Source organism: Gavia stellata, chromosome 1, assembly GCF_030936135.1.
Source record: "Gavia stellata isolate bGavSte3 chromosome 1, bGavSte3.hap2, whole genome shotgun sequence".
Taxonomy (NCBI): domain Eukaryota; kingdom Metazoa; phylum Chordata; class Aves; order Gaviiformes; family Gaviidae; genus Gavia; species Gavia stellata.
The window spans coordinates 21074960-21101149 of NC_082594.1; the positions used below are offsets into that span (position 1 = coordinate 21074960).

Sequence of the window (26190 nt, forward strand, 5' to 3'; positions counted from 1 at the left end):
GATTATAGATTTTGTCAGGAACTTTTTGCAACCTTGCTGGTTTTATCGTATACCAAAGAGCCACGCACAGAACTGCTGTCAGTCTTTTGAATGTCTTTCATTTCACTAAGCAGATATCAAAGATTAGACTATGTGCCTCTCCCAAAATAGGTAGCAATTTAAGAAGTTGTAATTCACCTGCTCCAGGGCATCTGCCTAATTCTTCTGCTTATACAAGGAGAGGCTCTAAAGCGCTGTAATCTTCAAGGTCTTCGTCTGGAGAAATGGGTTTTGAATGACATTGAACACTGCATTTACTCATGGAGGAGCCAGATCATGCAGAACTATAGGGAAAAGCACAGTTGTGGAGAAGTATGGCAGCATCCCAAACACTTGCATTAGAGCAGAGGGAACATGTACTCATTTTGGGGCTGACACACAGACTGTCATGGGCCAGACAATAAATCTGACCTTGCTGCTGAGCAGGGACAACACCTCCCTTCTCCTCCTCCTTACAGATCAGATGTGTGAGCCAGGTTTTAGCCTATGTTAAAGACTGACACAGAAGTCTCTGCACCAGCCAAGGTCCTGTCTCTGGACATGCTGCCAGTGCTATATCCACCCTGCTTCTGGGCCAGCACCTCACTTGTGAGGTTGCAAAGGCTGAGGTCTCTTCAGGCCCACAGATGACAGCCTCCTCATGCCAAAACATATTTTTAATTTTTTTTTTTCATCCAGACATAATATTAGGACATGAGAAGGATCATTCACAGCCCTCCAGGCATGGTATTTCTGCAACATGACAACAAGAGTGTATGAGATGTGTCTGAGCAGTTGGTCTGAGGGTGTTTCTTAAACTGCAAGGCCTTCTGGGGCAGTGTCTAAGGACACTTACCTGTAAGTTAGCCAAACTTATCTTAGTTTCATCTATGCTGTGAGATGCATGTGATAGTATATTAAACAGTCCCTCGATAAATCAGCTCCCGAACAAATCCTGGGCTTTCTGTCTGGGAGAGTGAGCAGGTATGGTCCAAAATAACCACAGAGAGAGCCAGCAGCTCTGCAGCGCCACATCAGTTCTCTGCTGCTCTATTTCTTTCAATAATGTAGATGCCACCATAGCCTACCAGGTGGTTTCTATTATAGTTCCCAGGCCCTTGTGATACTCAACACAGGGAAAAGTACATTGATTACTAAGAAATTCAATTAAAATTTTAAATTATTTGTTCAAATATTTTCAGTGCAGATTTTCAGCTTGCAGCAAAAGAACAGGGTCTTTTTCAAATTTGTTTGCAACTGGATTTGGTAGAAATATGCCTGTCTTGAATAAATTTTAAGTTTTTCAACCACATCTTGCATTATGAAGGTAAAGACATTTCAAGCATAGGTCAAATGATCTGGCGGGTCTGGATCCTGACAAATCCATCACTATGGAAATAAAAAAGAAATTAAAATACTGGGGGGGTGAAATATATTTAGTTACTATAGAGCCTGACTCTGCTACTAACATAAATAAGGAAATAATTTCTGAGGTAAGACTGCCACTTGAAACTTAATTCACTATTCATGAAATGTGGCAGCAGATACAAGTTCCAGTTCTGTGCTGTGAATCATTGAACACCCACGGATTTACAGGGCCATCACACACTGCCATCCATGCACACAATTCAGCCTTTCCTCTGGACAAACACCCTGGCAGTACATAGTCATAATTGGTTGGTGCCTGTTGTGCTTTGGCTCGAACTCTGAATTTCATTTTGTGGCTCTCTCAGTCACTTGATTTTATTTGAACATCATTTTTCTATTTCTTAATTGACTTCACATCTAATGGCAAATTTAAAAGAAAATGAGGGAGATGGGGCTGTGCTATTATCACACTACTGTATCAGAGGCCCTTTCAGGCACATTATCACACCAGTAATGCTGCTGAGATCTGGTGGTGTCATTAAGCACAAAATGTATGAAGCTCTATTGTGATATTATGAATCTGCATTGTATTTAATTAAAATCTTAAAACTGTAACATCATCATTTGCCAGACATGACAACACAACCATGATAGAAATTAATTTATAAAACTTTTGCAGGTGAAGATCCTCAGCAAAACTGAGAACATAGGAAAACAGAAAGATGTTTATCTCCATTTACAGCCTAGTTATTTCCAGAAAAAGGACTGGTTTTCTCTGGACTTTTTGGCTTGTGAGAAGACATTTGACATTTTCAGACATCTCTTATTTTCTGTTTGACATTTTCAAGCATCTCTTATTTTTTGTGATGGGCAATCACAAATGAGACTGAATACTTACTGCTGACCTGAAAATGTAAGGTTGTGCTGTCAAAATATGCACTGTTCTCCTGAGCTCGTCTCCTTGGCTATGAATTAATAAACCTGTGTTCTTTCTCATTCACTTATTTCCAAAGTCCAGGGGAAGTTATCTGATCTTTACACAAAGTGCCTTTGCATTGGACAGTTTCCAGAGTAAATACCAAAAGCTATCACAGCCTTGGAAAACATGATGTGTGCAGGCACCTTGCAAGAATTAGGATTATTTAGCCTAGAGAAGAATAGACTGAGAGGAGACATGATAACAGTCTTTAAGTATGTAAACATTTCCTGAAAAGAGGAATGAAATAAACCATTCTTTATGTCAACTGAGGATATGACAAGGAGCAATGGGCTTAAACTTTGACAAGAGAGATTTAGGTTAAATGCTAGGAAGAGCTTCCTAACAACAAGGAAAGGGAAGCAATGGACAAGATCCCGAGGAGGAAGAGGAGCCCCTATCAACAGAGGGTTTTTGAATGGCCTGATCAAATATCTCCCAGGGATGGTTGATGGTTAACTGATCTTCTTGGGCACCAAGATGGGTTAGAAGTCTCTTCATGTTCTTTCTGGCTGCACTTTCTGTGATTCTATAGAGAAGAGAGTAAATTCTTTCAGTAAGCTTAATCAATTCACTGGATGAAGGTATCTCTGATGTATACTGTTGAACTTGGTTTAACGCCAGCAAGTTGAAACAGCCATGCAGTTACATGAACCTTTTTTCTCTTCTTGTTTCCTTAATGTTCTTCACTCAGGCTATCTGTGTACCTCTAATCAAGCTGTTAATGATCCACAGTGCCTGTTCTACTCTTTATGGCACATTTCTGTTGGAACTGCATTAAGTTTCACGCTTAACGCTGGCTTTCCAGTATAGAAAGATCTTTGATATTTTTGATACCCTGGTTCATTAATCTGCTTTTTATTTGTTCGTTTCCTAGCCCAAGTGCAATTTAAGAAGAGAAGATATTTTTCATGGTACTTTGTTATTAGTGTCTCCTAGCAACACAACATCCTCTCAAACAGACCCTGATCATCTCCACAAAATCTGCATCATCTCTGGAGTTACACTGAACATTTCAGAAAAAAGTCCAAGTTACTTCCACATTCTCTCCACTAACTCCAATCTTCTAGAAACATAAAGTTTAAATCATATACAAAATAAAAAGGTAGCTTGTTGATCCTTCGATAAAAGGGAAGTTAAAGAAGCACTCCTATCCACACACTGAAAATTTTACTTTATCAGGCTATGTCTCAACCACCCATAACACCAAACAGGAATCCCCACAAACGATAGGGACCTGTGAAAAATGGAACTGCAATTAAAAAGAGGGATTAGAGCCTGGAGTTAAAATCTCATAGTAAATCACACAGCATGATAGGTGGAGCTGTGGAGCATCAGGCTGCTGTGAGGATGCACAGGTCACCAGCCAAGACCCAGGGTCTGGTTCTCCAGCCACAGGACACAGGAACATTTGTCATTATTCAGTGGTTTTCGCAGTCCAGAGCTCCTAAGCAAGGAATACTTTGGGGGTGAACTCTGTTAAGGAATGCACCCACAGGTCCAAAGTGTGTCTGGTGATGCAGACGTAGTAAGGAGGACTAATGGAAAAAAGTACACTAAACAGTTTGCCACCTAAAGCTGGCAATAACTGGCAGGCCTCCCTTTATTTCTCTTCAACAGAACATTTGTAGCTGCCACTCTTTGAGGCCAAGAAAACTGAAGAGAAGCAGAGGAGACTAGCTGAGATACTGGATGAGGTCAGTTAGGAACAGAACCAGTACTGGTGTCCATGACAAGGGCGGCTCGCTGCGAAGTGTAATACTAGGCTGAGAAATTATTCCTGCTATTCTCTGAAGATGGTCTCAGGAGAAAGAGGATTTGTACTGGGAGCAGGACTGACAGCTCCATTGAAAGTCCTTGAGGCTTCCTGCTCTGTCTTCTGTGATGTCTCTTGTCCAGCAAAGGCAGGCAGCATGGTCACCATTGGTAAGGGGAAATCAGGGATTTTTTTCATCCACAGGATGGAGCCCTGCCTGCACAGTTGTTGAAGGCACACTGCAAGCACATGTTGCACTGTGTGTGGAGCATGTGTTTTGTGCTAGAGAGGACTGTGGGTAGGCACAAAGGCTTGTGGGATGTAGGGTGCTGGCATTCACCCTGAGTGCTGGGTAGTGTGTCTTCTGCTCTAGAGATGGTGCTGGTCCTCAGCAGTGGAGGCATAAACAGGTCAGCACCATTTCATTCATGGGTCAGAGACTGCTCCTGGGGCAGATGCTTTTGGCAATGTCAATACAGCCATTCTCTCCCTAGCTTACACAGAATGGGCTAGCTGGCCTGCAAACCAGTGTGAAAATTACCTTTTCTCAGGTTTTAGAGAAAGATTACAGGAGGTAAGGAAGAGCTTTGTGTGGAAGGGGAGTGGGCGGACTAAGTTTACAACCAGCAGCACTTGGGAGGTCTGGGAGTTTTTCTAAATTAAGGTTGAATTTGGGCAATAACTTCAGCCAAAAAATGACAAGAGAAATATATGCAGCAAGATTTGTATGGTTAGGCTGGCTGGCCAAGCATATGACACCCGTGGCCACAGTTCCAGAGAATGTCGCAATATCTGAATATTTTATGGATGTCACGGCTGCAAACCTGTCTTCCCTTTCATGCTGCTGATGAAAAACAGAGGTGTTTGTAGTCATCACACCTACTGAATGCCATTAAAAGATTCCAAAAATTTGGACCAAGGAAAGTTTACTAAAGCTGAACAAGTATGTTTCAATCATCAGTGTTGGAAGCCTCTTGGAAGTGTAAAGAAAACTGTCATAACTCAGTAGATAGATGCTGGAAGTAAGAGTAACTCATGTGCCTCATCTGCCCTGAGGCGTTCTCTTTCTTTTCCAGTGAACTTTACACTTTAAGCATTTTTAATGCGTGAAGTACACTTCAGCATATTCGTCAGGAACACACTGAGTACTGAAATTCAACCTATCCTGTGAATTGTGTGGTAAATAGATTTGTAACTAATTAATTTTCTGAAGTACTTCTTTCCACATGTGTTGATTTTTACAGCTTGGTACTAAAACAAACAAATGGTACTTAATTGCAGTTACAATATGTTACTAAAATTTGAATGCCTATGGTTTCTGTCATGATTTAATTGCAATTCTTTGGACAACAGCTCTTTAGATATACATCCTCTCCAAGGATGTATATCGGTGCTAGAATAGCCGCATTTTACTGCAGTAAAATCTCTCTTTATTTCAAATTCATAGTCATTTGAGTAAATCTTAGATAAGGTGAAGTAGATTTTTTCTCTCTATCAGCATGTTCCCTAGTACTGTTAAAGCACAGAGTGCCTGATGTAAATTTGGAAGTTTCCTATTGCCTTATTTGTCAGAGAAAATTGCTGCTGTATGCATGCCATCCTTGCAGCAAGCCCTGCCACATACCCCTCAGTTAGTGTTGTATACTATTAATGTAATTCTTGACAATGTTTCTGCTGTAAGCGGGTCTGAGCAGTCAGTACTACAGTAAATTAGTTCCCTGGGCTGCCCAAGTTACCCTGGTGGCTTCATCAGCCACCAGAGTAGGGAGAGCGCAGAGGAGGACTGAGGACACCTTGCCTTCTCTCCCACAGGACTGTGAGGTCTACGTTTTACCTCCCGGGCTGCAGCACAGAGTATCGAGCACTGCATTACTGATACCATTTAAACTATGGTGAGGTTTACTCCTTCGCAGAGAATCCTCCTCAGGGGCTTTTTTCACCTTTTGAGAAATAAGGGGTTGACAAAAAACCAAAAGAGCACTCTTCTTTCAAAGGGTTTTTTGTTGTTGTTGTTTAGGCATTTTTGTTTGTTTCTACTCCATGTTTACTTGTGATGGGTTTTTCCCTCTTAAGTATTCACTGTTGAGATTCATATAAGGAGTTGAAAAAAAAGAGCTGTTAAATCATCAGTCCATCCTGTTCAGAGGGCAAACCTGGCACTATACCAGCAGGAGACAGTGCCTATCACTCAGTGAAAGGCAAAGCAGCAGAGTAACAACCCCCAGGGCAGTCTTTGCTCCTGGAGTCAGAGGGCAGCTATTACATGGGGCAAGGAAGGGCAGCCTGTTCCTCCTCACATCCTCTGCTTCATCTGTAAGTGGGAATCCTCAGGCTTTGCTGCACTGAGAGTCACTGCTGCAGCTTGCCATGCTTTCTGAACATTCATGATTACTCTCTTCTGTAAGACAGAACATGCATTTTTAATTCTTCACTTCTTCCCCAAAGAACTGAAGTAGAATGAGAAACTTCCTTTTAACACTCCCAAGTGATGGTCCAGGCTCTGTGCCTGTTACAAGTCCCCTGTTCCAAGGGGATTAACGACTAACAATTTAGTCATTAATGTTGACAGTAGCCTGATGCTCACTTTGCATCTTCCACATCATGATGGAAATGCCATTTCCAAAGGGCTTATGAAGAAGCTGTCACAGACTGCTAAGTAAATGTGAAGTTTTCCTTGTGCATGTGTGCAGCCAATACTGCCTCTTTTTCTTTCCCTAAATGCTGACACACATGTGTCTTCCAAGTCATGTTCTTGCCCAACTCCTGTCCAACACACACACAAATGCCACAAATGTCAGCAGGGCTTGTCCACTGAGCCTGTAATTCCAGACACCTCTTCAAGCACACCTTCATTTTAATGCTTCTCAGTTCCACATCTGCATCTGAATTTTCTGGTTTCAACCCTTTTTTTAACTTTTTCAACTTCATCCTGATCCTATGGAGTTGATGGAAGAGAATCCACTTGACTTTCTCTATAAGGATGAGGACATGGAGAAAGGAAGAAGAAACAGGATTTACATAAAGAGATCACTTATTCTAAATCCAATTATAAGAACTATGGTTGATTTCATCTCTCACTGCTGTTATTTTTGTAGCATTTATGCATGTGTCAGTGGTTTAATGTCTGACAAGAAAAGTGTCTGGTCATTAGAAGGTTTCAGACTCATGCCTCTAGATCTAAAAATTATTGAGCCCCAGCTCAAAGGTGACAAATTTACCCTTAGGTGAGGCAGGGCTACATTTATCAAGCTTTCAAATACCTGTCTTGCAGTGTGCAGCCAGCTCATTTAGTATATGACTACCCCTATTCGATTTTCTGCCTTCAACTTTCTGCCTTCAACTTTCTTCTGTTCCTGTGCTTTTAGCCTTAGGCAGCAAACAGGACTAGACCCAGTGTGCTGGGTGATGTATAAGACATAAGCCATCATTCCAGTATAAAATGTACGTAGCAGGTGTGTGAAATAATCAGAAGATTTTGTGGGAGGAAGGGCCACAGTAGCTGTAGCATTTTTTGGTCTTGTCACTGGATCAGCTCACACTGGCCATGCATCACTTATGCCCTTTGGGGCCAGGTTCTGCCTCTCTTACTCATCTTAAATAGTCCCTTGCTCCGCAGTCATGATTATTGAATAGGACTGCAGGGAAACTGAGGTGCTACCACTGCAAGGCAAGATGCAAGGCAAGACAGACTGAAGAGGTGTCCTTGTTTTCCAGTGTCCTTGTAGATAACTTTCCCTCTTTATACGTTGTTGATATCACTGGAAAAAAACACTCAACACAAATTTAAAGGAAAATTTGGTGTGGGTTTGTAGGTTATTTTTCTTCTAACCACAGATTAGAACTTCAAAGGGTTATTTTGGGCCAGGTAAAGCTTAGGAGCTTTATTTGTCTCTCCCCAGCAAGGTAAATAGGATCTCTGCTCTGCTGTGATCAAGCCTATTTACTTGACAGTTTACAATAAAACTAGAATCAATATCTTTATTGTGTCATGTGGAAATGTATATATGTGTTAGATAAAGCCCTGCAGTTACAGCAACATGAAAGACATAAATATAGTGCTTTGAACTTTTGGGGAATTGGTTTTAGGAATAATATATTTTATATGGCAGAGACACTACCGATATCAGAGAGACTCAACTAATGGACAATGCACTAAAAGTTAAAATGGTACCTTCCTTAAATCACAAAAAAGTGAATATCATGATTCTTCCAGATGTAGTTTTAATGAGACAGGCACAGTATTTGAGTAGCAGAGGTTGCTACTCGCCCACTTAAAGCAATTATCAGCCTCCCCACAATGACCATCTAATGTTCCTCAAAGTAAACGACAATTGTATATATCTGATATTGTATTCAACCAGCCTATGATAAGACTATTCCATGATTACTGTATACTTTTAGCCTCATTTTGAACAACTGCTTTCTAATTCTAGTACAAGAATACTGCAACATTTTGACAGTGGTACATTTTCCCAAGGCTGAGAGTTACCCAAGGGTAACGGAACTTAAAGGTCAACTTTCTGTCTCACTGTGAATTTAAATTTCAGCTGTAACGAATTAACATTTAGTTTTTCTTTCTGGCTGATTCCAAGTCTTACAAGACACTGCTACCTTAGCCGGAACTATTTTGCCAAACAACAAAAATTGAATCCATTTCAAAAGGTACACAGGTCTTTCCAATTGCTATGGGAGATTATTTAACAGTTGTCTGTCAGATTCAGCATTCATCAGGAGAGAAGAGTGTAGTGTCAAGTGCTCTGTGTGCGGCTGCGCTCTGCAGTTTGTTGCTCTCTGGAGCAGAAAGAAGCTAATTACTGGCTCACAGAGCAGTTTGTGGTGACTTGTGGGCACCTACTCAAGATGGGTTCGCTCTGTAGCAAGTCACTGATTATAAATCAATTTACAAACCCTAAATGGTAGGTTTCATCTCACATACCTTTATGTGACGTTGATGGACAGAGCAGAAGGGGAAAATCCCTGTATGCCCTTTCTTCTCCAAGAGTTCCAGAGAGGAGAGGAGCCTGTGAGAAAGGTGTGCTCAGATTCCTTCTCACTAAGAGGAGGGAAAATAAATGAACACGTCTGAAACAGAATCACAGAATCACTAAGGTTGGAAAAGACCTGTAAGATCATCCAGTCCAACCATCAACCCAACACCACCATGGCCACTAAACCATGTCCCATATTGCCACGTCCACATGTTCCTTGAACACCTCCAGGGAGGGTGACTCCACCACCTCCCTGGGCAGCCTGTTCCAGTGTCTCACCACTCTCTCAGTAAAGAAATTTTTCCTAATATCCAGCTTGAACCTCCCCTGGCGCAACTTGAGGCCATTTTCTCTTGTCCTGTCACTCGTCACTTGGGAGAAGAGACCAACACCCACCTCTCTGCAACCCCCTTTCAGGTAGTTGTAGAGAGCGATAAGGTCTCCCCTCAGCCTCCTCTTCTCCAGGCTAAACAACCCCAGTTCCCTCAGCCGCTCCTCATAAGACTTGTGCTCCAGACCCCTCACCAGCTTTGTCGCCCTTCTCTGGACACGCTCCAGCACCTCAATGTCCTTCTTGTAGTGAGGGGCCCAAAACTGAACACAGGATTCGAGGTGCAGCCTCACCAGCGCCGAGTACAGGGACACGATCACCTCCCTGCTCCTGCTGGCCACACTGTTTCTGATACAGGCCAGGATGCTGTTGGCCTTCTTGGCCACCTGGGCACACTGATGGCTCATATTCAGCTGGCTGTCAATCAACACCCCCAGGTCCTTTTTTGTGGGGCAGCTTTTCAGCCACTCATCCCCAAGCCTGTAGCGTTGCTTGGGGTTGTTGTGACCCAAGTGCAGGACCCGGCACTTGGCCTTGTTGAACCTCATACAATTGACCTCGGCCCATCGATCCAGCCTGTCCAGATCCCTCTGCAGAGCCTTCCTACCCTCAAGCAGATAACATAGTTGTTTAGCTTGTGTTCAGGTCTGAACACAGTTGTTTAGCTTGTGGTATACTGCCACATTTTAAAGGCATCTCTGCCAAAAAGGAAGTTATATCATAAAGTAGGAGAAAGTTTGTAATGAAAACAGTGTACAGAAATATATGTGAACTATCTCCGTGTAAATGTGCTTCTAGCTTCTGAGTGCAAAGATGGAGAAAGGGGAGCAGAAGTCTTTATGTGTTAAGAGTTTCAAGCAAAGTGTGGGAAGCAATAAAGCTGCTTAAGAGTCTCTCATTTAGCTAACAGACAGTTTAGTTTCCCATGCTACACACACTTCAGAGCTGAAGTGACAAAAGCTGCTGGAACAGCTAGTGGAGCAAGCAGGGTTTAGGGGGACCCAGCAGAATGAGGACTGCTAGGAGGCACAGTCAGAAAGTTGAGGAGTAACTAAAGGAAAAAGATCAAACCGACTGATTAGCTTGAATTAGGCCTTGCTGTGCTATGAGATGTGAAAGTCTTCACTACTCAGCAAAGGTTACTGTGGGACAGAGAAACTTCTCCCTGAGGAAACCTGTGAATTATTTCATAGACAAATTTGGTTGCTAGCTGGGTTGCTAGCTAGGGCCAACCCGCCACAGAAACCTACACAGTTAACTTAGACTGACAGTGTAACTGTTAGATGGCTGAATTCTGTGTGACTTGCACCCAAAACATGCTGTACAAAAGCTTCACCGTAACTCAGTAGTAGCTGTTGCTGAATTCTTTTGCCCACAAGGCAGTTATGGGGCCCAGTATGCTGGCAAAGTGTATTAGGTAACTATGCAATCCATAAATAAGTTTAGAAGCTTAACCAGTGGTAACTTTCATTACCATGTTCAGTTAGTGATGTAAGGGAAATAGCTAATCAGATTGCAAGTATCTTCAAAATAAAAGCAGGTGACCTGAAAATGGAAATTCTAACCTTGCAAACCTTGATGGTACAATTAAAGGAAAGACTGGCTCAGCCAGACTATTGATCATTAGTAGATGAAAGTGGAAACACATTTTTTGACTGCAGATGGACTTTCAGCTATGAAAAAAATGAAATCCAATTTAAGGTCAAACTCTTGAGATGAACATCAGGATGGCAGGGACAAGTTGACATGCTAGACCTGCAAAAAGCCTTTTAACGGGCTTTTTCATGATTTAAAGAGTCATTGTATAATACTTTCAGTTTTCCACCTTTCCCAAATAGGTTTTTTTTTTTCAAGGGGAGAGGGGGAAGGTTAATGAAGGGGTTCTGATGTGGGTTATATCATGTATAACTGTTCATTAGATGCCTTGGACGACTTCTTCTGGTAAAAATAATGATGTCAAATATGAATGATTCCACAGTGCATCAAGCATGTGTGTACTGCATAGAGCAAAACTCGGTTCTCCCAAATTAACAGGCAAAAAAACCCCAACCCACACAAACAGCAATAAAAACATACAACCACTAAACCCCAAGAGTACGGAAAATAGAGGCAAAAATACATTATGCTTAGGACATACAGCAATTTCAGTAAATGTTATGAGCAATGATAGAGAAACATAAGAAATATATAAATTACAAATAATGCTTTTTAAAACTATAGAGCTAAACCAGAATTTCCCTAAACTAAAAAATGTTTTCTGGAAGTTTGGTGTAAAGATTGTCCTTGAGGTCAGGCTTTTGCCTGGGCAACACTCCTTTCCTATCTCTAGGCCAGCCTCATCTGCCAAAAATAGAACTGTTTAATCTGAGGTCCCAGACCAGACTGGCTTTTTGGAGGCTGGGACAACTTTGAGAGGTCCTAAACTACATGTTATCCACTGAACTTCAGTTAGTCAGCAATTGCTCAAAGAGAACCCCAGGCACACGGAATGAGAAAACAGCAGATGAATTTAAGTCAGTCACTGAAAAGTGACTATTTCTCTGTAAATATTCTCTAGAGTTGATCTATTCACTAGGCAGTATAAGATGGGGAAACCATGATGTCTTGTCCGGATCTTCAGCAAGATTTGAACCTAGGATGTTGTACATCACAGCCCAGGTCTCCAATACTAAAGCTAAAAGTAAACACATTAGCTCACAGGAGCACCTTTCCTTGGTGAAAAAGTCACTATAAGTGGACAAGCCCTAATTTCTCCATGGAAATGCTGTGTTCATATCAGCCACAGTTTACGGGTAATGGTCTGCACAAGCAAAATTCAAATATTTAGATCCTTGGAACAGAGACTATAGTAATTAATTGTTGGCACATACAGTTAAAAGCCTTAGTACCCTCTACATTTTGCAAACATTTAAAGGGCAAAAAAAGAAGCTTCTTTATTAAAAATATAAACCCATAAATATATTTTAGCAACATACTGGAAGGTGAAATAGAGTTTTTAAACTTGATTTATCTCAGTTATTTATTTTGTGATATCCAGTGGGAAAGGCATTAAACTAGATATGCTTTGTATTTTCCTTTGAAGCCATTTTCATTCCATACAATTTTCTCCAGCTCCCATTTAAAATTCAAAGGATCGCCTTGGTACTGCCAAGGATTTAGAAAATATAATGTTCCTAGAGACAATTTTTATTCAAGTGGTTGCGAAATTACTGCCTCTCCATGGATTTTCACAAAGACTATTTTCAATACAACTAATCTACAGTATCTGACCTGAACAGCCCAAGCAATATCAGGGAAAACTTCATTCTTTTCTTATCAAGCTTCAAGAGCTTTTAGAACTGACAGCAAATAGGCAACTATGTTCCCTCTATCGCTCTCAGAGATTTCAGGAAGCAAATCTGTTCAGTTTGTATTCATACATAAATACAAATCTGATCCCAAACCAACCAGAATATGAACTAGGAGAATGACCTGAGTACAGTTACTAGAAAAGGTATACGAGGAAAGCAGAATGTGTTCTGGAAAGTGTCTGCTCTTTTACATCTGCTTTCTGAAACTCATCTTTGAAACTTTATCAAAATATTTTTAAATGTCATACTCCTAAAGGCAGCATATATGATAGAGAAAGTTAGGTATAAAAACAAAAAGAAATAGGAAAGCAAGTATTATTCCCTAGAAGACAATGTATAAAGCTCATATTTGGTTATAAAATGTTATATTTCTACTTCCTTCTTACTCCCAGCCAAATTAGTCTCTTGTTCAGACTGTGAGAATTGACTAAGGAAAAATTGAAGTGGTTAAGAGAAAAAAAAATACCCAAGTTAATAACTTACATAAAGAGAAAAAAAAATATAGCCATATATTTTGTTAAGCTGTGTTAAGCTGTGTATTCATTTGGCATTAAATTGCTTAAGGAAAGATGGTTTGGTGGGTCAAGGGAAAAGGTTTTTATTAGATATGGCTAAGTTAGTAGTAATCTGAATAGTGAAGCATCTTTAATTGTACTGTACTGTGTACATTAAATCTGTTCCTACAGCAGTTTTAATGATTTAAAACCTACTAATTCAAGAAGACTGCACTGTAAGTGAAAAATTGCTATGAATGTCCTTAGAAAAGGGGACTTCATGAAAAACATTTATTCTTTCAAAAGGAGGCTGGAATATTTTAATAAGTATTTTAGTTACAAGTAACTCTGTCACCATGTAAAATTTGTCTCTGTTTTCCTTCGCTGTAAATTTTCCCAAAGAAAAAAGTAAGTATTCAACACCAAATTTTGTCTTAAGACTCTGATCTCTCTTCTTTCCACATTTTTTGTAGTACCTAGGATTCTCATCAAGTACAAATCCTAGTTACCTCAACAAAGTGAGACAACTGATGCCATTTTGTATTCTGTAAGATTTTGGTCCTTGGCTGACTACTTATGCCTGTTGTTTATCTTCAGATGTATTTTTTCATTGGTGTGTGGGTGTTATTACACCATTGGTTCACTTGGAGAACTGTAAAGGTCCCCATATTCACCATTATTTTCCAAACTGATTCAATCTTCCCAACTTGCTGGAACTGTTAGAATTGTATCCTTTCTCAGTGGCCCAGCATCATTTATTATGAGAAAAAAGTGAGTTTTTATTGTACCTAACCTGAAATAAAAAACTAGAAGTAAGAGGACAGTATGTAATTTTTAGCACAAATGATGCAAAAGAGTTTAATCCATAAAGTTTACCTTGATAACTGAAACTCCATTGCTGTTAATAAGTTTTCAACTCAAGTTTAAAATACAAGCCTTTATTTAAAATGGTGTTTTCCATAACCTGAATGAACTGTCCCTGTTTTTCCTTTCCCCTTCCTATTTCGGTCTAAAGCTGAATGAGGCTGAAATCGTAAATATTACATTGTGTCCATGTCACAAGTGTGTATGCCAGTCAGGTAGCTCATACAGGTAATCTCTCACTTGTTTAAGTCTTAAAAAAGTGTAGGGTCTTCTTATTAGTCCAAGGAATGAATCAGCTGAATAAATATTTGCACATACATGACAGCATCTGAACCCTGCTTCCTGCATCCTCTTTGCATGACCTAACCCTAAGGAGCCTGCAGCCCAAGCACACAAGGCAGTCCACTGTCCTGCCTCAAAGCCTCAGCAACAACAATTTCAACTCCTGGGATCCAGAGCAGCAATGCTGGAAGTCAAAGATTACTCTGTTTCAGATACAAGTATTCAGGAAAAAAAAAAAGAAAGAGTAATTCAGAACTGCTAGGAAGGCGGGTGTGTGTGTGCATTATATGCCTAATACTGGTCTGAAAATTGAACTGAGATGCATCTTAGCCATAATGGAAATCCTTTAAATACCATAATTTTCTATAAAACAGTAACGTTAGTTTAAAACTTGGAAAACTGGGAAGGTATCAGAAAAGTGTGAATGTGGATGCAATAGCCAGGCTGTCAAACTTCTTGAACATGCAAAAAGACAGAGCAGATTAATCTGTGAAGAAATGCAAGCTCATATTTTTAGGTAAGGAAAATAATCTCAAACACTTAGTAGGAAAGAGGCATGTAGAAGCTTGTCAAAAGACTGAAAAACAGACAGAAAAGTAAACTTCCATCATTATTGGACTTTAGAAAAGGCCGAAACCAATTCTTATTTATATAGAGAGATCACATCACGGGTACAGCTGTGAAAAAGAGACATGTACCATGTAGCAATCACGACAAAGCCCAATGTTGCTTTGGACATCTAACCCAAGATGACAGATCTTTTCTGATGCAGAGTCAGCTATTGCACCCTGTGAGGCACAGATGCACTGTCTTTTGTTGCACGAGCAAGGACATGTTTTCTTTCCACCTTCCACACCTGAGGCAGGAATGAGGATGGCAGTACTGTGGTGGCAGATGTCTGCCTGACCTGTAAGGATCTGTGCTGACCAAGGAGGCCATGAGATGGCTGAACCTTGGGGCAGGATCCAGCTCCACCAGGTTCAGCTCGGCCACCATCAGCACGTAGCAAGGCAGCTTGGCCCTGCTGTATCACAGCGCGGGGCACTGCCAACTCACACAAAATGTCTCTGAAAGAGGGGGTGCAACTGGATCGCTAAAACACCACACTGGAGACAACTCCCAGCCCTTTCCCCAGGCTGTAGCACAAGGCAGTGGATGGCAGCACTGCTGGCAGTGTCAGTGGTTGTTTCCCCCACCATTTTATGGCAAGGGCCTCCATTTTGTAGACTATTGCAACCCATATGTTTTCATACTGCTCCATGGTTTGCTGATGGCCATTTGTTGACACTCCTTCACCCCATGTGCTCTGAGGATCCTCTGCCTCTTTGTTGCCATGCTGAAAGTGCTGCAGAGCATAAAGTCCCTCTGCGTTGTTTCAGCTGCCATTTTGTGGCAGAGAGGCAACGTTTGACAAGGTGATGACCCACGTCGGTTCATTCTGCTCTGTGCCTGGCTGGCAGGACCACATGGACCAAAGGAACTGACTCATGCAACCGTGAGCCAGAAACCGTATTTTGAGATAAGCGACACAGAGACGGACAGAGGAGTGTTGCGGGGAGCTCCCTTTGCCCATGGCTATAACAGAAGCTTGCAGCTGCCCATAAGATGGGTGCAGACTGGTGCTACACGTGCTTCTTTATCCTTAGCCTTTATAGAAAGTTCTAAAGTGCTCTGGGTGAGTGACTACAGAAGAAGACGACCAAAGTGTGCCCTGGTCTGTTTGCATCCCTACAAGGGCCCACAGCTGGCCAAGAAAGGAGACTGGCAGAGACAGTGGTGTTTGAGGAAAAAGGAGAGGCAGACTTCATGAACATGCAACAGTTATCCAAATCCCAACAGCGGTGTTAAGTACTTCCTAATGGTACTACACGTATCAATCCAAGCATGTCTAAGTTATTAGACTAAAATGCAAAAGACAGCGAAGACCAGATTCCTCTTGCTGGGGCTCACAGGGCGGATGGACTGTGCACATAGCAGGACCCGTGCGACTCCCTCCGGCAGGGGCTGGGTGCCTCTGCCATCCACGGGAGCTGCCGGGAGGCCTGGCCTGCAGAGCTGCCCAGCAGGAAGCCCACTGGGCGGTGGAAGCGCTGGCTATTCAGTGCTGGCTGTAGGGCTTTTTGGCCGGGGTCCTTATCCACGAGCGGCCTGCCCTTCGGTCTGGCCCTATCTGGCCTGACCGTCTGTGTGTCTTGGGAGCCGGGGAGCTCTGGGACGATGCTGCCAGGCTGGTGGTGCTGGGGCCAGCTGTCTCTGGCTGTGCGCTGGAGGCTGTAAGGGGAGGCAGGAGGTCAGCAGCATGGCCCCACACCCCAGAGTGGTGCCCCCACCCATCCTGGTGGTAGACAGCCTCCGCCAACCCCACCCTGTGCACCAAGGGGGCTCCACGGGCGGGGGTGCTCAGGTTCGCCTCTTACCAGTGCTCACGCCAGCACAGTCGTCACACTCCCACGTGGCTGCGCTGTCCTTCAAGGCAGAGCAGCATCGGTGGGTGCCCTTGGCAGCACAGGAGGAGCACAGGAGCAGGGACCATGGCCTGGGGAAGAAAACGGGCTGGTGTCCACAGCCGCTAGGGCTGGCAGTCACACCAGGGAGGCAGCCTGGGATGACAAAGTGACCTAAGTGAAGGATTGCCCAGCTGAGCTCCCCGAGATGGCCCCAACTGAGTGCCAAAAGTCCTTGCTCCCAGAGCCCTGGGTGAGCTCAAGAGCCCAGGCAAACCCTCCCTCTGTGGCTTGGACCACTGCTTGGCCAGTGGTAGCAGGGGCATGCCGTCTGGCCTGGCAGCTCAGCGTGGCCTTGAGAAAGGGCTGCCCTTTCCCTCTTCCTCAACGCCTGGGGGCACCCCTCTCCACCCCTTTGCAAGGCCTTCAGAGCCTAGGGAGAAAATGTATCGCACCCCGTCCAACCAGTAGAGAGGTTGAAGATGTATTGCCAGTAGGGACGCACACCTATACACCACATATATACACATATATGGGGTTGACCACACGGATCACAGACAGACGCACAGAGCAGTCACAGGAACACAGCCTTGACTCATCTGGATGGGTTTCATGCCTGGACAACAGGACTGATGGCTCTCCTGGGACAGCCATGGGAGGGGCCTGGACAGGGTGTTCCTTCTTCCGAGCCCTTTCTTTGGGTTCCTGACTGTCTTTGGGCCTCTCTGTGGAGCCGGGCTCGAGGAGCTGGGCCTCTGATGTGCTGATGGCTCCTGGGATGGGCCTCCCAGGAGTAGCCGGGGCAAGGTGTTCTTTGGGCTCCCCCCACCTGCCACTGGCTCTCTGTGCTCCGCTGTGGGTGCGCAGGTGGGCTTCTAGTGCATGATTTAGGCAGGTGATGGGACAGACTGCACTGGTCAGGCAGTGGGCATGGCCAGACAAGCATAACAACCAGACACTGTTTTCACATTCTGGGTGTGCAGACGGGCTTTTCTTGCATAGCCTAACACAGGGATCTGGAGAGACTGAGAGTAAGGCATCTGCTGTCAGCAATTCCAGTGGCGAAATTGCTGGTTTGGTGACTCACCCCTCTTCTTCTGCCTGCTCCCTGCCTTGGGCATAGAGGCACAGGCTGGCATCGCATCGGCTGTGCCTCTGGTACATATCCGTAAAGCCAGCGCCAGCCTCCCATGCTGGTTGTCTGCATGTGAAAGAAAAGGAAGGGCATGTGAGCCTCACCTGCTGCCAGCATAAGGGAGACCCAGGATCGAGTCAGGCATCTAGGATAGCCAGACACTTGAGCACCAGGGGTCCTGGGGAGCACCATGCAGCCAGTTTGGTTGCCTCTCTGAGCCCCAGATGACCTTGACCTGAGTGGTATCACAATGGAATAGACTGCCCAGGGAGGTAGTGGAGTCACCCTCCCTGGAGGTATTCAAGGGGCGTGTGGACGTGGCATTGTGGGACGTAGCTTGATGGGCATGGTGGTGTGTGGTGTGGGTGGTTTGTGGTGTGGGGTTTTTTGTGTGGTTTTTTTTGGGGGGTTTTTTGTTGGTTTTTTTTGTGGTGATTTTTTTTTTTTGTTTTTGTTTTTTTTTTTAATGGTTGGACTTGATGATCTTACAGGTCTTTTCCAACCTTTGTGATTCTGTGATTCTGTGACCTCTGTTGTCAACGGCCTGGCAGGGCTGGGGAGAAACCTAGGAGGGAAGCAGGGGCTGCTTTTGCCCCAAAGGAGCATGGAGGCGAGAAGTTGAGTTGAGGTCTGAGAAAAACAATCAGGCAAGTTCTGGGAAGGGCAAATTCCTCCAGAACTCTCATCCATGAGCACCCCACTTCTTGCTCCGAAGGCTGAGTTCCTGCGGTCTGGTGCTTCCCTACCCGGGGCCCCCTGTCCTGCTCTCCTCTCTTCTCAGCAGCCCCTCTTGTGGGAGACAGAGCTTGGGGCAAAGAGCCTCTGGGCTGGCCCAGCACAGCTCGTCTGTCTTGCGGGCACAGTGGAAGGGCAGAAAAGAACCAACCTGGCAGGGACTTGGACCCCCAGGGAAGACATTTCTGGCAGGAATTTCTCCCTGTCATTGCACTGGGGGCACCGGAAACAAAGCAGACCAGCGTGGAAAGCCTGTTGCTGCAAGAGAGAAAGACAAGTAGCGTGAGCGGGGCACTGCTGCCAGGCACCTGCCTTGCCTAAGGGGCACAGGAAGGGCCTCGTACCTGGATGCAGCCCCGATGGAACCACGCCTGCCTGCAGCTGGGGCACACCATAGTCTGGTAGGACAGCTTCTCCTCCACGTGCTCCAGGCAAATGATGCAGGAGGTTTGGCCGTCCTGGTGCACCTGCACTGTTTGTGCTGGCCTGTGCTCCTGGCAGAAGGACCTGGGTGGGAGATGGAAGAAGAGGTGGGCAAGGTCAGGAAGTGCTGAGCTGCTATGGGGAAGGGGGCATAAATGAGCCCTCCACATCCTGGCTCTGGCTCCAGGAGGGCACTTGGAGGAGTCACTGTGGGGCACAACAAGCAGGTTCCTTGTCTGCTTGGCCACTGCTGGCAGGAGGGGGACGGAGGCAGAGGAGGCCCAGCACGAGGGCCATCAGCCCTTACCTGTACTGCCCAAAGAATTGGGAGATGCATCCATTTTCGCAGCCGCAGGGGAAATGGAAGCTGCGCTTGCACTTCTTCCCTTGGCAGGCAATGGTGGCCCCCCTCTCCCCACAGACATAGCAGATCTGCAAAAAGCACAGCAGCCCTCCCGTCAGAGATGTGCTCTGGCCCCCCCAGGCCTGCCCCAAACCTTTGGCAAGGGTGCAGGGACCTGGGTGCTGCAGAGTCACATGCTGCAGATCCACCTTGTGGACTGCAGTCCCTTGCTTATGCTGAAGCCTCTCTGGAGATCCTGGGACTTGTGTTGCCTGGGGCTGCCTGAAACACCGGGATTTCCTTCCCATGGCACAGGCTCAGCCTGTTCTGGCACAACCCCCTCCCCCACATCCCCCCCACATGAGGTCTTCACCTTCCTAGTGGCCTGCTTCACCACCCATCGGACGTCCTCAGGGCGGATGTTGTGGACTTCGTTGTTCCTCGCCCACCTCGAGGAAAGCCCGTTGGCCAGATACTGAAAAACAGGACAGTCCAGGAGCTCATTAGGTGGGTGATGAAGGGACCGCTAGTGCTGCATGGTGCTTAGAGAGGATCTGGGCAGGCCATGGGCTGTGAGAACAGTCCCACACCCCTCAATCCTGCCAGGCTTGGGGTGGAGAGCCCAGGCTGCTGCGCTGGGGTACCAGGGGAAAGCTGGGGGCAGCCCCAGGGGAACTCACCAGGCAATTCTCATGGGTGCAGACGCCGTTATCCTGGCTCTTCTCCCCATAAATATCTGGGTCAGCATCTTCCCGACCGCACAGCACGCACGCTGCAGAGGGGAGAGCAAAGGCCACAAGCACTGAGCACCTCTCTAGGGCGTGCAAAAGTGTCCTTGTAGAGGGATTTCCCTCCACAGGCCCACTCTGTCCCTGCCTTGCCGGGGGACAGGCAGGGCTGGAGCTGCAGGAAGAGTGCTTGGTGGCTCTGGGGAGAAAGGGGCATTGCAGGCATGGCAAGCACCTATGTTTGTCATAACAGGCACGTGCGTGGTGGGCAGGAGTCACGAGCGGGGCCGGGGAAGGCTCTAGCTCGTATGGGGGGACAGAGTGCCTCCCTGCATTCTTTGGAGCGCTGCCTTTGCAGCCAGTCCCTGTGTTCCACAGGGGCAGCACGTCCTGCCTCTGCCAAAATCCCATCCTGTGCCAATTCCTGTCCCACTGGCTCTCGACAGCCCCAAAGGCAGGCCCTTTCCTTGGCCTCGGTGGCTACAGCGCTGTCCCGGCCTGTGCTTCCCCTACCCTCTCCTGCGCTCCCATCCCGTCCTGTCGGGCCCCCTTGCTCCCAGCCAGACCCGGGCAGCACCTCCTCTTCCGACAAAGCACCTCCTCGCCCCAGGCCCCTTTGCTGAGCATGGCCCCTGCACCAGGCACCTGGGGGCCTCCAGCCTCCCTTCACAAGGCTTGTAGCCACACACAGACCACCCCGACACCCTCTTCGCTAGGCTGCGGGTCACAGGGATGTGTGGGGTCACTTTGCTCTCACCATTCTCCCTCGTGGCAGGGGCCTTGCACTTCATGGCGGACACAGCGACAGTGGGCAGCGAGCGCTCCTGAAACGCACCCCAGCAGTGCCAGGGCTTCTTCAGACACTCCTCTGCTGACTCTGCAGGGGAAGCGGGATGAGATGAGTTTCCAGCACAGGATCCCAAGCCCCAGACCTGGGGACCTGCTCCTCCCACAGCACCCGCAGTAAGCCCCTTGTCCCCTGCCCAGGGCTGTCCCAGCCTCAGGCAAAGACTGGTGGTGCCACGTCTGCCTCACCCACCCCCGGGGCTCAGACCCCCAAAAGGCGGCAGCAGTGGCAGAGGCAGCGGCGGCAGCAGCAGCTCCTCCTGCCCCGGCCTGGCCTGGCCTCAACTCACCTCACCTGGGTGCTGGGAGGTGCTGCCTCCCAGTCTAGGCCCTGCTTATGGCCGCACCCCTCCTTATACCTTCCTGGGGGCTGTGTCACTGACCCACTGTGACACCCCTGTGACACCATTGCCACGCACCCAGTGCCCACTGCCGCCCACTGTGACATGGCCACCGTGTCACCAGGGCTGGTGCCAGGGGCTGATGTGGGCTCCTGAAACATGCTCTAACGCAGGGGCACCCACAAACCCCATAGCTCAGGCCCCTGGGGCAGATGGCCGACACACAGAGCCTGCTATTGCTCCCATCTGTGTGGGGTCAGCCTCTTGCCTGGGGCTGTGGTCACCTCGCAGCCCCTCACCGCCCTGTCCCACCCCTTCCCACCATCCCTCGGTCTCCTCTTTATTGGCAGGGGCTGGGGAGAGGGAGGTGGAGTTCAGCACGAGGGTGCAGGCAAATAAATGTTATGTCTAAACACCGGGGAGCAATTCAGGTGCTTAATGTGCCTACCTTGTGCCACTTTAGTTGTCTTACAGACAAATACCCTGTGAGCATGCATGAAAATGGCACATAGGACACTGGGCCTGGGAAAAATGCACGCCCTTTTACATCCCTCGGGTGGGATACGCTAGGGCGTCTCACATTGCAGAGAATACCTATTTTAATTTCAACTGTAATGCCGAGGACTCCATTCATTCTTGTCTACCGGGCGTTAGCTCACACCTGGCTGCACAGAGCAGGATTCAGTCAACTGAAAACAGGCTCCACGGTGTCACTTTGGGTAGTGCGAGGAGTCTCACCTGACCTGGAGCTGCCACTCCAGGACAGGGCAGGCCTGGCACAACGCTGGACCGTACCAGTCTGCTCTGTCCAGAGGTCTCAGGCCCACCACCAACTCCCAAATGACAACAGGTCTTTATCTGTAGATAACCGAATGTTTCTCTGTCGGTAACTCTGTCCATAGCAGAGTTCCTGCATACATAACGTGTCACTGAGGAGGATGGATATAGTCATATTTAAGGACTTCTTGGGGTTTCACTTGTGGTGGGTTGACCTTGGCTGGATGCCAGGTGCCCACCAAGCTGCTCTATCACTCCCCCTCCTCAACTGGGCAGGGGGAAAAAAATATGACAAAAGGCTTGTGGGTCAAGATAAGGACAGGGAGAGATCACTCACCAGTTACTGTCATGGGCAAAACAGACTTGCCTCGGGGAAATTAATTTAATTTATTACCAATCAAATCAGAGTAGGGTGAAGAAAAATAAAACTAATTCTTAAAGCACCTTCCTCCCCCCCCGCCCCCCCCGCCCCCAACCCCTTATTCCCAGGCTCAACTTCACTCCCGATTTTCTCTACCTCATCCCCTCAAGCAGCACAGGGGGATGGGGAACGGGGGTTGTGGTCAGTTCTTCACACATCTCTGCCGCTCCTTCCTCCTCGCTCTTTTCCCCTGCTCCAACATGGGGTCCCTCCCAAAGTAGACATCCACGTACTTCTCCAATGTAAGTCCTTCCCATGGGCTGCAGCTCTTCACAAACTGCTCCAGCATGGGTCCTTTCCACGTGTCCTTTCCACGGGGTGCAGTTCTTCAGGAACAGACTGCTCCAGCGTGAGTCCCCCACGGGGTCACAAGTCCTGCCAGCAAACCTGCTCCAGTGTGGGATTCTTTCCACGGGGTCACAGGTCCTGCCAGGTGCCTGTTCCACCACAGGCTTCCCATGGGGTCACAGCCTACTTCAGGTGCATCCACCTGCTCTCTCGTGGGGTCTTCCTTGGGCTGCAGGTGGGTATCTGCTGCACCATGGACCTCTCGTGGGGTCTTCCTTGGGCTGCAGGTGGGTATCTGCTGCACCATGGACCTCCATGGGCTGCAGGGGAACAGCCTGCCTCACCACGAACTGCAGGGGAATCTCTGCTCCGGCACCTGGAATCTCTGCTCCTCCCCCTCCTTCTTCACTGACCTTGGTGTCTGAAGAGTTGTTTCTCTCACATATTCTCACTCCTCTCTTCCAGCTGCTGTTGCACAGCAGTATTTTTCCCCTTAAATATGTTATCACAGAGGCGCTACCACCATCGCTGATTGGCTCAGCTTTGGTCAGCAGCTGGTCTGTCTTGGACCTGGCTGGCATTGGCTCTATCCGACATAGGGGAAGCTTCTAGCAGCTTGTCACAGAAGCCACCCCTGTAACCCCCCCCACTACAAAAACCTTGCCACACAAACCAAATACACACCGAAGCAGTATTTCCATGGATGTGTACACACTGAGCATGGGCGAGGTTGGTTTTCAACATCATCAAAAAGTACTCCAAGGAGGATGTGTTGGGGGAAACCTGTAATGAGCAGACATGCATTGCAAATGCAGTGTGCTTGACCACTGCTGCATCTTCATGGGTAGGAGTATGGTGTGTCCTGGTGGTGTGGTGTACAGGTCTCTGCCAATCCTCTCAAAGGTGTTTTCCATTCTCAGTAGAGCACACAAATATTTTCAGTAGAGCATGCAAACATTTTCAGTCCATTTATACCAAGCAAGGCACAGCAAAGAAACACAAGTCTAGGACCCCTACCCTGCAACTCACTAGATCATCATCTGCTCCAGCCCTTTGCATGACTTGCCTTCACTCATCTCCTTGTGCAGGGAGGCACAGGGGTGGTCCTGAGACACGGCTGTCTCCCCCAGTCTGTGGGAGTCTCATGAACACATAGGAGCTTATCCTGTCTGGACTTCTTTGATTAGACTCTTGAGAATTAGTCTAGTCCAGACTCTTTCAAACACACCTGTACATTTCTGCTTAAGGATGCAGGTGTGCCTGGAAGGGGACAACAGAGCAGTGACTGTGCTGTGTGTCTCCCAGCAATGCTAGAGACTGACATGCCAGATTTTTTGTTTCACACAGGCACCTGAAGAGGATTCATTGCTGCCGGGCCATGGCAGGAACCCACACTGAGGGCTGGAACCATAGGAAGTGGGAAAGGAGCTGAAGGCCATGCTACAGAGATGTGGGAGTGAGTAGGTGCAACATGCAGTGGGACAGGAGCTGAGACAGGGTCTGTTTCAAGGGTTGAGAGCTGCAGTGAGGCCCTGGGCAGCACCAGCGAGCCTGCACCCTGCAGCTGGAAGCCAGGGATGCCTCCCTCAGACAAATAAACACCCTTTGGGAGAGTAGGCACAGCCACTGCGGTGATGTACGCTGCTTACTTCTCTCATCAGTGAACAAGTGACAATAACAATAAAAGTGCCTTACATAACTAAGATAATAATCTTACAGTCACTTTTCCTAATAGATAATACTTCTTAAGCCTCTTACTGCTTTTGTCTGTTTCTTCCAGACTATCTTCAATTTGTTATCATCCATTAAGTAAGGTGCCCAAACAAGGCAGACTACCATTACCTGCATCCTCACCACAACCAAATAGAGCAGAATAATTACCCCCAGTGACTCGCATATGACACTGCTATTAATATTTCCCAGAATTTTATTTTCTTTTCTGGAAAGTGTATCTCATCATTGACTCCTATTGGGTCTGACTCATCACTGAGTCATGTTCAATTAGCTTTTCCAATCAGAGTGATTTCAAGCAACCTAATCAAAATGTAGGAGCAGCTCCTTCTAGAAAAAGCCTATTCTAAAAAAAAAAAAAGGGGGGAAATAATTAGTCAATTATTTCAGAGTACTTTATTACTTTGCCATTTTATTATTGAGGAAAAAACTGACATTTGTCCACTGAGTCTGGAGAAATGGATTTTGTGAAGGATTTTCAATCTGTAAACCACCATGGACCTTCTGAAAGGTTTGCAAAATGTAGCTAAAAAAAGAAAGCCTTTTGTCAGTTAGGCTAACTTCACTGCATGAATGTGCATCTTCTCAGCTAACATATATTGTTTGAACAATTAAAAATGGATGAAATTATTGTTTTGGGTAAATTGTTGAGTATGTTTAGGTGATTCACATGTTCTAGATGCTCACTGTCACTCAAATCTTTATGTTGTCCTTTTAAGACAATTAAATACACATGGACAAATTTTCAAAGGCAACTATCAAGTCTACTGAGCTATAATGAAGAGTACCTCAATATATAAGTAATATATGTATTTAAAGAAGAATAACAGCATATTTACCAACTTGCATTCACAGATGCAGAGTTTTATACATACAGGAGGTACAGGTAGAAGTTGGGAAAGATGGCCCAAATTGTTTAAATTCTTCTCTAGCCAAGTTGCTAATCATGGTAAATGTTCCCTTTATCCTCTTTTTACCACAGTCACACTTCTCATTCTGCAACAGTATTTGTTGAAGATAGATGAAGAAAAGGAGACGATTGTCTACACAAATGAATAAAACCTGAAATTGTGGAGGTTAAAATGCAGAAAAGTGTCAGGAGAATCAATATTTAATTAACACCTCTACAATACATATAGTGTAAGAAAAGCTTCTGATACCTATTAGCTACCAATACAGCTTTAGCTGCTGGGTTAGCGTAAGCGCTTCACCTAAGGAACCTAGGCTAAATAAGGAGTTAATAGTGTGAAAATGAGGATAAAAAGCAGATTAAAGTGGGGGGAAATCTTGTGTTTCCAGCTCTAGAAAGTAAGCCAGATGAATTACTTTCGAGAGAGACTGAGGAGGGTACAAGGGGAGAAAACTTGCAGGCAAAATCTGGGTTTTCTCCTGTGTAAATTATACCTTCAAATTCTAGGCTTTCTGCTGAGCAGATTAATTTACAAATGGAACTGAAAGGGCAGCAAGAAATAGATATTTAATGAAGAAATGCTGTTTTGTCTGTAAAGATTTGCTAGAGGTTGAGTCTATATTATCGGCTTGTGCTGTTTT

At 46.0% G+C, this 26190-nt stretch overlaps 1 protein-coding gene across 1 annotated transcript; it reads right to left on the minus strand.

Annotated features, from left to right (window-relative positions):
- Positions 1–16525: 16525 nt before the first annotated feature.
- LOC104258847 (PHD finger protein 7) lies at positions 16526–21026 on the minus strand. Its single transcript, XM_059825600.1, has 9 exons — positions 20993–21026; positions 20188–20279; positions 19881–19982; positions 19472–19596; positions 19086–19248; positions 18893–18999; positions 17959–18072; positions 16845–16963; positions 16526–16698 (listed from the first exon to the last, which is right to left on the minus strand). Exons 1-9 carry the CDS (start codon positions 21024–21026, stop codon positions 16526–16528), a joined length of 1029 nt encoding a protein of 342 aa, XP_059681583.1.
- Positions 21027–26190: the final 5164 nt, after the last annotated feature.